The 13,813-nt window shown below is 53.3% G+C and overlaps 2 protein-coding genes across 22 annotated transcripts; one reads left to right on the forward strand and one right to left on the reverse strand.

Annotated features, from left to right (window-relative positions):
• Positions 1-4,134: 4,134 nt before the first annotated feature.
• Positions 4,135-7,488, forward strand: Hsfx3 (heat shock transcription factor family, X-linked member 3). The gene is given in 2 exon segments (XM_087202052.1): positions 4,135-4,718; positions 5,864-7,488. Coding segments are annotated over 2 exon segments (1,068 nt in total). The 5' UTR covers positions 4,135-4,259; the 3' UTR covers positions 6,473-7,488.
• A 132-nt stretch (positions 7,489-7,620) lies between these two features.
• Eola1 (endothelium and lymphocyte associated ASCH domain 1) lies at positions 7,621-13,565 on the reverse strand. 21 transcript variants are annotated; one of them, XM_087202061.1, is made up of 6 exons: positions 13,537-13,565; positions 10,937-11,071; positions 10,100-10,190; positions 9,572-9,928; positions 8,912-9,184; positions 7,621-8,166 (listed from the first exon to the last, which is right to left on the reverse strand). In XM_087202061.1, the coding sequence occupies exons 5-6, from the start codon at positions 9,162-9,164 to the stop codon at positions 7,943-7,945; spliced, it is 477 nt and encodes a 158-aa protein (XP_087058187.1). In that variant the 5' UTR covers positions 9,165-9,184; positions 9,572-9,928; positions 10,100-10,190; positions 10,937-11,071; positions 13,537-13,565; the 3' UTR covers positions 7,621-7,942. The 21 variants fall into 21 exon arrangements, with proteins under 21 accessions (XP_087058187.1, XP_087058189.1, XP_087058183.1 ...); XM_087202063.1 differs by lacking the exon at positions 13,537-13,565 and adding an exon at positions 12,198-12,406 and having other exon boundaries at positions 9,572-9,662; XM_087202057.1 differs by lacking the exon at positions 13,537-13,565 and adding an exon at positions 12,194-12,406 and having other exon boundaries at positions 9,572-10,005.
• Between the last annotated feature and the right edge of the window lie 248 nt (positions 13,566-13,813).

Here is a 13,813-nt window from a genome sequence, read left to right on the forward strand (position 1 = left end):
GGCATAAGGTGGGACAAAACTATGGTCAGTCAATAAGATTATTAGTATAGTCACTTAGGTAATATTGATCCAATGGGGAAGCAAGTCAGACAGCAAGTGTGCATGGAAAGAACAAGGACCTTCCCTGGAAGGGACGGATCAGGAGGTCGGGAGCTGTAGGTACAGCTACAGAAAACAGTAAACACAGGGAGGTAAAAATAAAGCCTCACACTAAAACCTTTCTTAACTCAGTAGTTTTATTTTTACTTTTCTCATGTGTACAGGTTTTGTAACGACAGTACCTGTTTCATTCTTGATCTTAACCATTTTTTTTTTCTTGTGGAGCTAGAGTTTCAACAATTTTCTTGATCCTTTCTAAGAAGCAGATTTTGGCTTCTTTATTTGTTCTCAATTATATCCTAATTTCAATTATCACTGATTTCTGTTGCCTTCTTCTCTCCTTTCTTCTGTTAGCTTTGGGTTATTTTGCTTCTTTATTTTCCTGATTAATTATTTGAAGAGCATAGATTATTGAGATATTTCTTTTATCATAATCTAAGATTAAATGGTACAATTTTCTCTCTGTTTTTCAGAATTCTGTAAGTTGAGATATGTTGCATTTTCCTTTTGTTTTGTTTTGGTTTTGGTACATGGGAATCGAACTCGGGTCCTTGTGCTTGTGAGGCAGGTGGTGGCACCACTGAGCTAAATCCCCGGCCCTGCCTTTTCCTTTTATTTCTATGGATTTCTTTTTTTCCTTAAGACTGTTTTATCCATGTATTGTTTATGATTGAAATAATTTCTAAGATGTTTGAAATTTTCCTGTTGTATTTATTTTTAGATGTCTAATTTAATGCCACATTTGCCAGAGATTATGTTCTTGATTATTCAGCTTTTAAAAATGTGTTACTTTCGTTCTGTGACCCAGGAAATTGTCCATTCTGTTGAATGTTTTATGCATATTTTGCTACTGTTGGTGTAGAGGTCTTTGATTCTATGTTGCTGTGAGTTCCCCAGAGCCTAGTTCCAGGCCTGTATTATGGTATCCCTGTTCAGTTCTCCAGAACTTGGCTGTGAAGGTTCCAACATAAGCAGCTTTGGTGGAGCCCGGGAATTCCTTCTCAAGTTGACCAGATCCATTCTTCCTCAGTGATTTCCCACTTCCTCGCTGGTTCTCAGGTGTTGCCCTCTATCTGAAACATGCGTGTTTTCTCTCACTCTGCTGGGCACTGCCCTCAAAATGAACTGGTTGGGATGAAAAATAATAGAAGGGATTTCTTTCACACATTTTCCCCTCTGGACTCTTTGAAGAAATATTTTTCTTTGACTTTCTGCAGTTTGAATATGATGTGCCAAGGCTTATGTAGAAGTCTTGGTTTCCATAATGCTTGGAGTTTTTTTGAACTTCCTGGATCTATGATTTAATGACTACTATTAATTTTAGTAAATTCTCAAGCATTATCATTTTAGATATGTCTTCTTTCTTCCATTCTTCCCATTTTGATATTCTATATATGCAGCATTATACTGTTTGTACTTATCCCACAGTTCTTGAACATTCCAATCCATACTTTTCTTGTCTTTTCCCTGTGTATTTCAGTTTTGGAATTTTCTCCTGACATTTCTTCGAGCTTGCTCAGTATCTCCTCCGCCTTGTCCTGTGTGCTGCCTCTTGAGGACCACATCAGAGGCATTATTCATGTCTATCCCGAAGACCTGCCTCCTCCAAATAGGCTGATGTCGTTACAACCCATTCAACTATGAACTCATCTAAGGATTAGTCCACTGGACGAAGTCAGCTCCCTAAATATCCAGTGACCTGTTTCTGTCTCTCCTCTGAAAACTGGTACATTAGGCATCAAGGCCTCAATGCATGAATCTTTGGGGGAATGTCTCACATATAAACATAACATTCCAAACCTGGCCCTCAAAGACTTGTATCCATTTCCTAATTCAAAACGTATTTAGTCCATCTCCATTGGTCCGTAAAATCTCAACAATTCCAGTGTTACACAAAGTGCCCTTTCAATGTCTTTTCTGAGAATCAAGGCAACTCAGCTTTGAACACAGCAAAAACATCATAAAACAAGTTACATGGGTCCATGATACAATGGCACAGAGTAGACATTTCCATTTTCAAAGGGAGGAATAGGGAAGAGATAGAAATTGTACTAAAGCAAGACCAGTAGTACAAACATTAAGTTTTGTAGCTCTATGCCCAGCACTCAAGGCACATGGTAATGAGAGGTGAGCTCCAGAGGGCTTAGAGAGCCCCCCCCCCCCAGGCCTAGCTGGTTGCAGGCCACATGGCCTCTCTCTAGGGCTGGCTTCACTGGATGCTTGATGCTTGTGGTTTTCCTCTGCAGATGTTTCACATTCCTGCCATCTCCAGCTTCCTAGGGTTTCCATTGTACAGCTTTGGGCCTCACTCCCACAGCTTCAAACATTGCTCCCTCAGGGCTCCTGGCAGGGTTTCAGACCCCTGTCACATGCTGCCTGGCCTTCTGTGCATTCCTTTGAAATCTCAGTAGAAACCTCCAGGACCTTGTAATGCTGGGTTAGATGTTGAATGTCCCCTCAAGTTTCATGTGTTACAGTCTTGGTCTCTAGTGTCTTGGTTTCTGTGTCACTGGGACAAAATGCCCAATACCCATAACTTAATGGTGGAAAGGTTTATTTTGGCGCATAGTTTGTAGAGGTTTCAGTCCATAGTCAGCTGGCTCCAAGGCAGGCACCAGGTAGGGTGGCATGGCAGAGAGGCAAGGCAGAGGAATAGCTGCTCAAGGAAGGCATGGTGGACAGGAAGCAGAAAGATCAAAGGAGGAGCTGGGGAGGGAGATAAACCCTCCTTGGCCACACCTCCAGTGGCCCTCCTCTTCTGACCAGACCCCACTTCTGAACTGCAAGTCAACTATAAGCCCAATAATTCAAATCACCTTCCCAACGCCCTGCCTCTGAGTGCATGAGGCTCTCGGAAGACGTCCAGACATAAACCATGACATCCAAGGTGGCCCTACTGGGAGAGAGCCCTGTGGGAGGTCCCTACATCATTGGAAGCATGCCCCGAATGGGACTGTGGGGCCCCAGCCCACCCTGTCTCTCATTCTTCTTCCAGGCTTGCCATGTAAATGATTAGCTCTGCCACCCACATAGGCACGCTGTGCCCCCATCCCGAGAGGCACAAAGACATGGCCTTGGCTGACATCGTACTGCAACCTCCAGAAGCATGAGCTAAATAAACCTGTTTTCTTTATAACTCAATTACCTTGGGGATTCAGCATGGTAACATGAAGGTGGTTAATACAACTAGTAAAGGCCCTCCTCGGTCTTAAGAAATCACCTCAGGAACAGACAGCACGTAAGCGAAGGACAATGGCTGCTTAACTGAAAACTCTAGAAGCCTTTTCCAGAGACACCCGCAAGTGTCTGTTTTATATCTTAGCCTCTGGTGAAATCGAGTTGACTCCTTTGTCACTTGTTTAAAAGCATCATGACCATGAAGGAAGCCTGAATCCAGACATGGGGACATGATAAAGCATTAGAGGCCCTGTGCACTGAAAGGCACCTGAGAAGAGACTCTTAAACTCTCACTGTACTGCCCATTTAGAGACTAAGGCTGACTGCAAAGAGGGTGAAGGGTGCAGGAGTAGATGGAAGAGACCAAAGCAGGAAGGAGATGGGGGGGGCTGAGACCTGGGAAATACCAACTAAAGCTAGGCCACCCTGCCTGGGCAGTACAGTCCTGCAGCAGCCCATCCGACCCAGGTAGTCTTGTTCATTCCCAAGCCAACACTAACTGCGGGCCTGGCTTGAGAAAATCAGAGAGGGCAGCCCTAGGCCTCCCCTAACCTCAGGAATGGGAGGGGTGATGGGACTCTGGCTTCTCAAGTCACCCAGGGCTGGTCCCAGGACACAATGCACCTGTCCCAGCAAAAGGAGACTTTCCTGGGAATTTGAACCAGGCCTTTACACACCTGAAAAAAGTGAAAGCCTATGACCCTGTGCCCCCCCACACACACACACACTTGCCCAGGACTCCCCCTCCAGTGTGACTGAGCCACCTTTGTGACATCACATGACAAACACAGAGGATTATGACTCCGGCCAATGCTCGCCCCCATACCAAGGCCCTAGAATTTTGTGGACAGTATTGGCTGGGCATGTCCACTGGGACTGAAGGCAGTGTTGACTCACCAGGACAGAGCTAACCATCTTGTGTACAAACGGTTCCTGATGCTTGGGGAGTGCCATGGGCAACTTCATTAACAAAGGCTGAGGTAATGCCAGACCTAGCTGTGGATAAAGAGCGAGCGAGGAAGGCCCTGTCTAACCCTCTACCTGATCTGAACGTGGACTCCAGGGAGGTTTCGGGAAGGTATGGTGACCGAGCCATGCACCAAGATCCAGGCTCTCAGGGGGCTCAGCAGCCAGAGGACCAAAACCAGCCCGGGGCCAATGAGGAAGGCAGCAATGAACTTGGTGGTCTCCCCTTTCCCAGAAAGCTCTGGGGCATAGTGGAGAACAACGCATTCCAGTCCGTGTGCTGGAATAAAGATGGGGACGCTGTGGTCATTGACGCAGACCTTTTCCAGGGGGAGATTCTTGGCCACAGAGACACAGGGAGGATTTTTGAAGCCGACAGCCTGAAGAGTTTCATTCACCAACTTGGTCTTTATGGCTTCAGGTGGATATGCCCTCACGACTCAGAGGCTCAGTCCTGGGGGAACAAGACGATGATGGTAAAGTAGAAAGTGTCTGTTCTGTGTTCTCTGCTACTCACCCTCTTCACAGCTCCCCAGATGAGTCACCGGTGTTCTGCAGGGGCGGAACTTGCAAGGGTAACTTCTTAGTGTTAGATGTGATGCACTGACAGATGAAAGATTAGACTTTGAAAGGATGAGTTTTGCTATTAAACCAGAGCCCCATAGAGACCATCTGCAGGCAAGAATACAGAGTCCCACTGAGAGAGCAGTCGATGCGATGTCATATAGATGTATTACCATTACAGTAAAGCCTTGGACCACGAGTAACTTGTTCCATGAGTGTTCCGCAAGACGAGCAAACATTTCTAATGCTTTTAACTTGACAAATGAGCAATGTTTTGAAATACGAGTAGTATGTGATGCCGAATGTTGCGGGCGATCGTCTCCCAACACTGAGAGGTTATGGAGGAGATCTCTGCAGAGGAGGAGAAAAGGTGGAGGAATCCCTCACTTCACATGAGATTAGGGAGATGCATCAAATGTGGGAAGCGCTGCGAAGTTGTGTAGAAAAGCACCACTGAGTGAGGCTGTAGCAGTGCAGTGTGAGCAACGAGTCTGTTTAACGACAATGCAAAGTCACATTTCCGTGAAATCCTCAAAAGCAGGCAAAGGCAAGCGCCCTTGGATAGGTCCGTTAAAGTTACATGATAAGAAAAGGAGTCCATTGGGCTGATAGATGGCAGTGATTCCATTAGTGATAGTGAAAGTCGCCCTGTAGAACAACCCTCCTCTCTCGTCTCCCTCAGACCAGCCACGAAGGTTTTCAAAGCTAAGTGCAAGTTAATTGATTTTTTTTTATATTTTCTATTACATTATAGTATTGTAGTGATTTTGTATGGATATTTTTGTGCTGTGGAACGAATCATCTGAGTCTGTGTTATTTCTTGTGGGAAAGTTCGCTTCAGTGTACAAGTGCTCTGGATTACAAGCGTGTTTCTGGGATGCATTATGCTGGCAAAGCAAGGTTTCATTCACTCTATCTTTAGGAAGTCACCTTGTAGGGTACAGTGACCTTGTAGCAACTAAGTCATGTTCTCTATTGCTAAACGAAAACATTTATTTTTCTTGGGAGGGGTGCCCATTTTATCCTCGCATGGCTGACATACTTTGTTTGGTTTCAGATCTACTACAACTCCAATTTTCAGAGAGATAAGCCGGGGCTTCTTGAAAATATTTGGTGAAAAGGAGACTTCAGAAATCCTGCTTTGCGGGGGACCTGTACTCCAACTCTACTTAGAAACCCTGCTTGGCAGGGCATCGAAGCACCAAATCCAAAGAAAAAGAAGATGGCTATGCGACACTCCCCACGATTCCAGAAGGCAGACAGTAGGAAGTTCCAGAGGGAAGCCCTCCAAGATCAAGGCCCCAGAGGCCCCCCGCCCACTGTGTTCTCTGGTATATGGGCCATGAAAAGTGTCATCGGACACAGCTTAGACAACCAGGCCCCTCGGGTGCCAAGTGCCCCAAGTGGGGAGGGCACCGCTAGGAACGGCACATCTGCGCCTCCAGCCGCTGCCACAGAAAAGGGCGCAGGGGGAGAGCCCCGCAGCTCCTTAGCTTACCGGCATCACTGTGCTCTGATGTCTTTGTTCAACACTTGTTATTCCATTGCGCTGACTGCCCTCTCCGCCAAGACCCCGGATGAGCATTCCGATGCGGAGGAGCAGGAGGATGCCTCAGATTACAAGTCTGTACTGTGCAAACAGCTGAACGACAATCCGCAGCCATGAACTCACGGGCCAGTAACACCATGAGGGGCCATTTCCTAATAATGAATCTATTTCCGGTCTTAACAAAGAGAGGCAGAGCCCCAGGGGGGAACAAATGATCAAATGAGAACTGTACTTGTGTTCTAACCTTCCAACTAGTCCCGAGCCATGGCTCCTGGGCTCCCATTTTCCTCTTCCATTCAAAGCAACCGCAGCTTCTCCCACGTACCAAAGGGCTTTGCTAGGCATTTGGAGGATGAGGCCAATATCAAGTCCTCTTGGCTGCTGCTCAGGAGACAGACAAGCCAGGCTGCTGACCTGAGGGCATTGCATCACAGTACTCAGCTGTATGTGTGTGTGCGCGGGCGTGCGTGTGTGTGCATGGTGCTGCGGGTTGAACCCAGCGCCTTCACACTGACCTACATCCCCAGCCCTTTTTCATTTTGAGACACAGTCATGCTAAATTGCTCAAGCTAAGCTCCAACTTGTAATCCTCCTGCCTCAGCCTCCCAGAGTGCTGGGATCTTGGGCATGTGCGACCACATCCAGCTGGCTATGGCATCTTGGAACAGGAGATTCTTTCCTCTTGGCGCTCCTGCCCCAGTGTTGCCAGAAGTTTCTGATCAGTAGCAGAGCTTCATTGGCCCAACCTCCAGCATCCCTGCAGAGGCACACCTGAAAGTCAGGCTGCCCTCCTGCCTCGGCCACACAACTACTACCTCCTGATTCTCCTGAGCAGGTCATCCCAAGCCTCCTCGGAGGAGAAGCCCCTAATATGCATGGCTTCCAACCAGTAGAACTGCCAAGAAATCGACAAAACACCCCTCCAAAACAAACACGACCTATCTGTTTTCAAGATGACTTCACTCTACCAGAGCAGTATTTAGGACCATTTGCTAGATACACAGTAGCTGCACGACACATAGGCTTCATGAACCCAGGGACCCTTTCTCCTAGGGGTGAGAGCACTGTGAAAGGTCAGGTGGCTGCTCCAACTCTGCATGATGCTCCATTCACCCTAGAAGCATCAGACGAAATGCCGGTCACCATCCAGCAAATTCAGGGCCTCGTCTCGGACTTCCCGCAACTTCCCCTGGGTGCCCTTCACATGCTCCCCGACTTCTGCCTAAAACAGAGGGGAAGCAAACAAAGGAGCCACGGACACCAAAGGTTATCACGGACATTTATTTGTACAATCTGCAAAGTCGTGGGCCAAAGTCAGTGGCCACGCCAAGATACTTCCGGTGCTAAAGGTCAAGGCACTTTCAACAACGCCTGAGTCCGAAGAGACACCCTGAAGGGCAGTCCTGCCCCCATTCCCCTCCCCAGGTAGAGAAGCCTGTGCCTGAGGACAGTACTTAGTGGGCAGCGCCGTTCAGGGCAGTGGCAACTGAGACCAAAGCTGATTTTCTACGTCTGCACCATGATAAAGGAACCGGGTCACGATTTAGCTGGCCTCTCGGTGACACTCCTCCCGGGGGCTCACGATGGTCACAACTTGGGCCCCAAAGGGACCAGGTGCTCTGGGATGTCTACCTGGAATACGTCCTTCCCCCCTTTCCTTGGGAGAGGCTGCAGTAACCACCTCGGGTTGGAAATCACCGTCAGGTACTTCTGCGTCAGGTTGGTCAGTACAGCTCGATTTTCCAGCCCCACAGCCTCCTCCGGGGCTAAGTCGTCCGGGCACTGCAAAGTTTCCCCGATGTCAACGAGGCCTGGGAACACAGACAACACACAGCTGGGTGTCCCGGCCACAAACCGAGGACTGCCTGTGGGCCGAGCATCCCTTGGGGTGACCACTGCTGGAGACCGAGTCGTCACCCAAAGGACACGGACATGCTCAGGTCTTCTCAGTGCACACTGGTCACGTGACACACCCTGCCCAGGGCATCCTGGCCATGGCACAGAGAGGGCTCCAGAAATGAAGAGCATCAGGCCTTCTCCCCAAGGAAGCCACACGAGGGCTGGGCGGGTCACAGCGGGACTGCTGAGGGTGGCGGGGACATACTGGGAGGGCAGCAGCACTTCTGGGGAAACTACACTCAACAAGATGGCTAAGGAGGTCACCAAGTGACAGGTGGTGATGCAGGACCTCAGCCCCAAGGGAAGAGTGGCCACGTCCTGGGTGCTGCGGGCAGTGGCGTTGGGACAGGCCTGAGGGGTCAGGAAGGTGGCAGGACTCCAGACACCACCCAATCACCTGCGTCACGCTGCCTCTCGTGGAAGCTGTTGCATGTGGGTGAGTGTGCTGTGCGCACACACACCTACACACCTGCACACACACACACACACACACACAGGGTCCTGACAGAGCCTCCCAGATCCCGCACAGGAAATGAGGTCCGGAGTAGACAAACGATTTCCCAGAGGGAGGGAGGGAAGGTGGGGATCCCCAGCCCAGCACTCCTTGTGCCCCAGGGAGGGTGTGCTGTGTAGGGAAAGTGGCACGAGCTCACTCACCAGCGATCACGCCTCGGCCGAACCTCTCCCCTTCCTGAAGCAAGGCCCGGACCTGTGCAGGGCTCATCCCCAGCCTCTCCACCAGCAGCTGCCACCAGCTGTCATCTTCCCAGTCCCTGTGAGCAATGTGGATGGCGATGGTACAGTTCTTGTGGTTGCTCAGCAAGGGGCGCCACCGAGTCTCCAGGGTTTTGACTCCGTTTAGGACAAAACCGGCGTAAGGCTGCCGGAAGGAGAGGCAGCCAAACTTCATCTTGCTCGGGCTCCCTGGGCCTGAACACAGAGGCACAGCACACACCACCTGTCAGGCTTTTGGGCAGCAGACCCAGCCTTCCCACGCGTTCCCGGGTGCCCTCAAGCCCCACTGACCTCCCCCGTCACCATGGGCTCACTGCCACCCGGCCCCACAGCAGGTCACCAGGGCCCCAGAGAACCCAGAGGAGGGAGGGCCCCTGGCCTACTTGGGGCTTCATAGCCAAGGGGGCTGGCTTTAGCAGGGAGGGGAGCCCTGGCTCTGCTGCTTTTCCTGCTGGCCCAAGTCACCCCGCCAATGCTCTCAGCTTCCCGGCCCTGCCACCCTAAGAGCCTCGGGCTGCAGTCTCTCCAGGCCGGACCTCCGGGCTGCTAAGCACAAACCCTTGGCATCTGACCGCAGCTAACCTGTGAAGACACTGTGATGTCAAGCGGCCCCAGCAGCGTCTCCTCCAGACCCAGGTGGGCACCACTCCTTCAATGATCCCCCCACACTGCACTGGGCACGGAGAAAGGGATGCTGGGATCAAGAGCAAGGAGCCCAGGGCTCAGCATCTCCTGTGTGCCAGGTCCTGGGATGGTCGTGATCTTTGGGGGTCCGAATTTAACCCTCAAATGAGGCAGCAAGGTCAGTTCCTGTGCTAGGTCTCCTGGAGGGCCGCAGTGCCACTGCCCTGCTAGGTCCCTCCCTCCTTCGTGTGTCTCTCAGGAGAGGGGGCCTCCCCGGGTAGAAGACTGTGCTGCGCAGCAGGAGGAAACAGTCGCCTGCCAGGAAAGCCACGGGCTTGAAGCCAGAACCTCAGCCCGGTCCCAGCTGTCACGCGGCCTCAGCTTGCAGGAGGCTGAAGGACGGGAACACATGGCACCTGGCAGGACAGTCCCCACTGGAGGCTACTCAGCCAGCCGTGCTGCAGCAGCAAGCCCCAGGCCCATCACCTGCTCTGCTCTCCACCCGGGAGCTATCCCCTGTCTGAGTACTGCCTCCGGGCTCCTTCTGTCAGTACCGGAACTCAACCTCCAGGGTGGCCTATGGATTCAGGAAAACAGGCCCGTCCTCAGAAGACAGGACAAGCGTGGCCCACCCCCCACTCCTGCCCGTCCGCACCCACAAACCCAGCCCACAGCAGCAGGTCTTCCGCCTTCCTCCAGCTTCTCAGTGAGAAGTACCACCTGGGCAAACACACAGACATGGGCTGTTCCCTGAACATCTCCACAGTGCGGAGCCTGACTTTTGCTACTGAATGGCACATCGAGCACATCCTTTCTGCATGCACACCTTCATCTGCCTTTTCCCCCACCATATCTATGGTGCCCTCGGCTGTCCCATAATTTACCCAACCACTGCTCTGCTGACGGTCAGTTACAAGGTACTTCCCATTTTGTGCCACCAGAAACGGTATCACCACTCACACTCGCAGTGTGAAGATGTGTGTGAGAGGATGCCCAGGTCAGACGGCATGCAGCTCGAAGACACAGACACCGGCCAGCAAATGGCTTCCCCAGAGTTGCCCAGGTGCACCCCACCCACCAACAGTGCCTTTCCCTCACATGTCAAGGCCACGAGGATCATCCTGCTGCTGATGGGGAACAAAGCATCCTGCTCCTCTGATTTGCAGGGATTATGAAGGAGGGAGACCGCTTCCCCAGGACCTTGCCATTTCTATTTCTCCTGCTGCGGCACGTGAGCAGAACGAAGGTTCCCCTGCTCTGCACTACAGTGTGTCTTAAGCCAACACTTTCCTCATCAATTCCACAAAATTACCCCACTCAAACCTGAGCTGCGGGTGCAGAGCGCCTCCTAGTGAGTTTGGATGTATATGTCTAGGCAAGAAGGGGCAGAGCCTTGTCCTGCCCCGTATCTGCTTTGTGCCTTGAGGAGGAATATTCTTCTGCTCTCAGCTTCTTCACCTGCACAAGGGCAAGGGAGACAAGGTGGAAAGGTCAAGCACAAGACAGCAGTGTTGGGAAAGGGCACGAGGAGGAAGGCTTTCCCAGCTCAGCACGAAATGGAGACCAAGAAGACCTAGGGGGGTCGGGCTCATGGGAGTCCACCTGAGCCCCTCACTCAGGGCTTGGCCCTGCTGACCTCAGCAGTGGGAACCTGGTCCCCTGCCTGTCAAGGGCCACCCGATGCACCACCCACAGGGCAGGAAATGAGTTCGGTAATCAGGCCACCTTCTTAGGTCGGCCGGCACACTGGATCCAGGAGAGACACCCCCCTCACGTGGTCACAGGGCAAAGGCGTGGAGGTCCCAATATGTCTGCCCTTGATTTAAATCGGGGGAGACCACGCTGGACGAGCTGCCTGAGCGGAGCGGAGCACCCACATCCAGGGCTCAGTGAGTCTGCAGCCTAAGGGCAAGGTGGGGGCAGCACGGGTGGAGGGCCCCATCAAGGCTTCCCCAGAGGACTCAAATCACAGGCCCACGGAGGAGAAGAGGGTGTGAGAGGTCCGCTGGAGGAGGGAGCAGTGCAGGGCGCCCTCCTGCGGGATCCGCCACCAAGGCAGCCCAGCCCAGGGGAGCCTCTGCTGCAGGTGGAGCACACGGCCCGGCCCGGGCAGTACAGCCACCAGCGCCCTCATCCTTGGCGGAGCTGCAGTCTCTGCACGCATGCGCATTGCGCCAACTCAGGCCCCAGGCAGCGGCCAGGACTGTCCTCCTCCTGCCGGCGTCCGGCCACGGCGCCAGAGTATGGACGAGGGGCTCTGGCGCTTTCGCGAGGCGACTAGACTGCTGCGGAGTGCGACCGGCCCGCGTCGCAGCTGTGCCGCCCCTGCTGTAGCCTGCGTGGAATGCCAGGTCGCCAGCCGCAGCTCGCAGGCAATCACTCTTCCGCCTCATCCCAGACCCTCCGTAGGCCCTCTTAGGAGGGGCCTACATAGGCACGTACCGGCATTAGCGCCCATCCCACGTACTTACGTACGCACGCCACACGCACTTAAGCAGCGCGGTCGGCTCAGCCAATCAGGCCTACAGGCATGCAGGTACGCATCTGGGTAGGAAGACACGCACTTGCGTAAACACGTACTTACGTCCGCCAAGCCGTGCTAGTAGATACTCTTGGGCTTGGCGGGCCCTGTGGCTCGCAGGCCTATCAGGCCAGCACCAGGGTTCAGGATTCCGAAAGCTGGGGGGGAGTAGCAGGAGGAAATTAAGCAGAGGAGAAGGAAGAGGCGGGACGAGGCCGGGCAGCTTGTCAGGGAGGAGCCCAGGCTTATCAGGCACAGGGCGGGGCCGCAGTTGTGAGGGAGTAACTGGGGCGGGGCTATGAGTGCTGAGGTTGGCGGCGGTGCCGTGGGGCAGACTTCCGGGCTGCGAGTTGTGGTAGACTTGGGGGCGGGATGTCAGCAATGAGGTCATCGTCTGGGGCGGGGCTTTGGTGGCGGAGGGTTGGCCCTAGGTAGCCTAGGGGGCGGGCAGTGACGTCCGCTGTAGCGAAGGGGCGGGCCTGAAGGAGCCGGGCGGGGCTTGAGTGCTGAGGGGGGTCTTGGGCGTGGCCGTACTGGGGGGGGGTTGGGGCGGGCCTGAGTGCTGAAGTGATGTTTGGGGCGGGGCTGTCTGGGTGAAGCGGTGGGCCGAGGTCAGATCCGCTTGGGGGCGGGGCCTTGAGTTCTGAAGCCCTTTGGGGTGGTGTTGAACTGGGGGTTGGAGGCGGGGCCACAGGCGGAGTAAGGCGGAACCTGAGTGTGGAGGCAGAACTGGGGAGGAGCTGTGGGGGGAGCAGCGCGAGGGGGGCTGATGGTTGAGGCCATCCTTGTGTTGGGGCTGAATGCTTAGTATTTGGGTTGGGGCTGGGGTGAAGCAGCTAGGCCAGTGGTAAGGTACGGTTGGAGCCAGGCCCTGGAGCTCTGACAGTCGGGCGGGGGCGAGGCAGTGACAGCCAACTTTATCAGGGTTGGAGGAAGAGGGCGGGGTTTGGTTACGAGCTTGAGATGGGGCGGGGCTTGTGAAACAGGGCGGTGCTGTGAGTACTGAGGGTCTGGGGGCGGGGCTAAGGGTGCTGAATTACGGTTAGGGGCGGAGTTGCGAGGTGGTGGGCTGGGGCTGTGAGTGCTGTGGTGTATGGGCGAGGCTGAAAGCTCAGCTAGTTAGGGGAGGAGCTTGGTAGCAGGGCGGGGCTAAGGGTGTGAGAGGGCCGGAGGTGTAAGTGCTGCTGTGTTGGGGGCGGAGCTAGGGTGTTGAGTGAGGGGCGGGGGCCTTCTCAGGGTCCTCTTCCCTTGCCTCCCTCTGCGGCTTCTGAAATGCAGTCCCCTCTCCTCGCCTTGCTCCTGTGCTTCGCAGGCCCAGGCGAAGGCCCTCATCTGGAGAGGGTTCACCCTTGCTCCTGCCCAGAGATCTGCAGCCCAGAGGTCTGGGACAGCTTTGACTCACATTCCTGGCTTCCCTTCAAGTCCTTGGCCAGTCTGGCTTTGTCTCCTGGGAAGTGCCTTTATCCCGTTTTTCTGTCAAGTTCCGGGTCTGGGTCTTGTTCTTGTGGAGGAGGAGGAGCTTTTTTGGGCTCCTTTTTTTTTTTGTTCTTTTAACCCGCGTCTGGCACTAATTTCAATCGCACTGGCTATTGGAGTTTCAGACACTGTGTCCCCTTCATCTCCAAGGGTCTCCTTTCCGTGTCTTGCAGGGGCTGTTTGGGCTGGCGTGCCCTGAGGGT

This window comes from Heterocephalus glaber, unplaced genomic scaffold (assembly GCF_053883595.1).
Source record: "Heterocephalus glaber isolate CG9 unplaced genomic scaffold, H.glaber_assembly_v1.0 deba00001762, whole genome shotgun sequence".
In the NCBI taxonomy this organism is placed as follows: Eukaryota; Metazoa; Chordata; class Mammalia; order Rodentia; family Bathyergidae; genus Heterocephalus; species Heterocephalus glaber.

Coding starts and splice junctions, on each gene's coding strand:
- Eola1 (XM_087202061.1), bottom strand. CDS start 9,164: ATGAAGTTTGGCTGCCTCTCCTTCCGGCAGCCTTACGCCGGTTTTGTC. Junction 8,167..8,911: donor CGGCCGAGGCGTGATCGCTG/GTGAGTGAGCTC, acceptor CTGTGTTCCCAG/GCCTCGTTGACATCGGGGAA.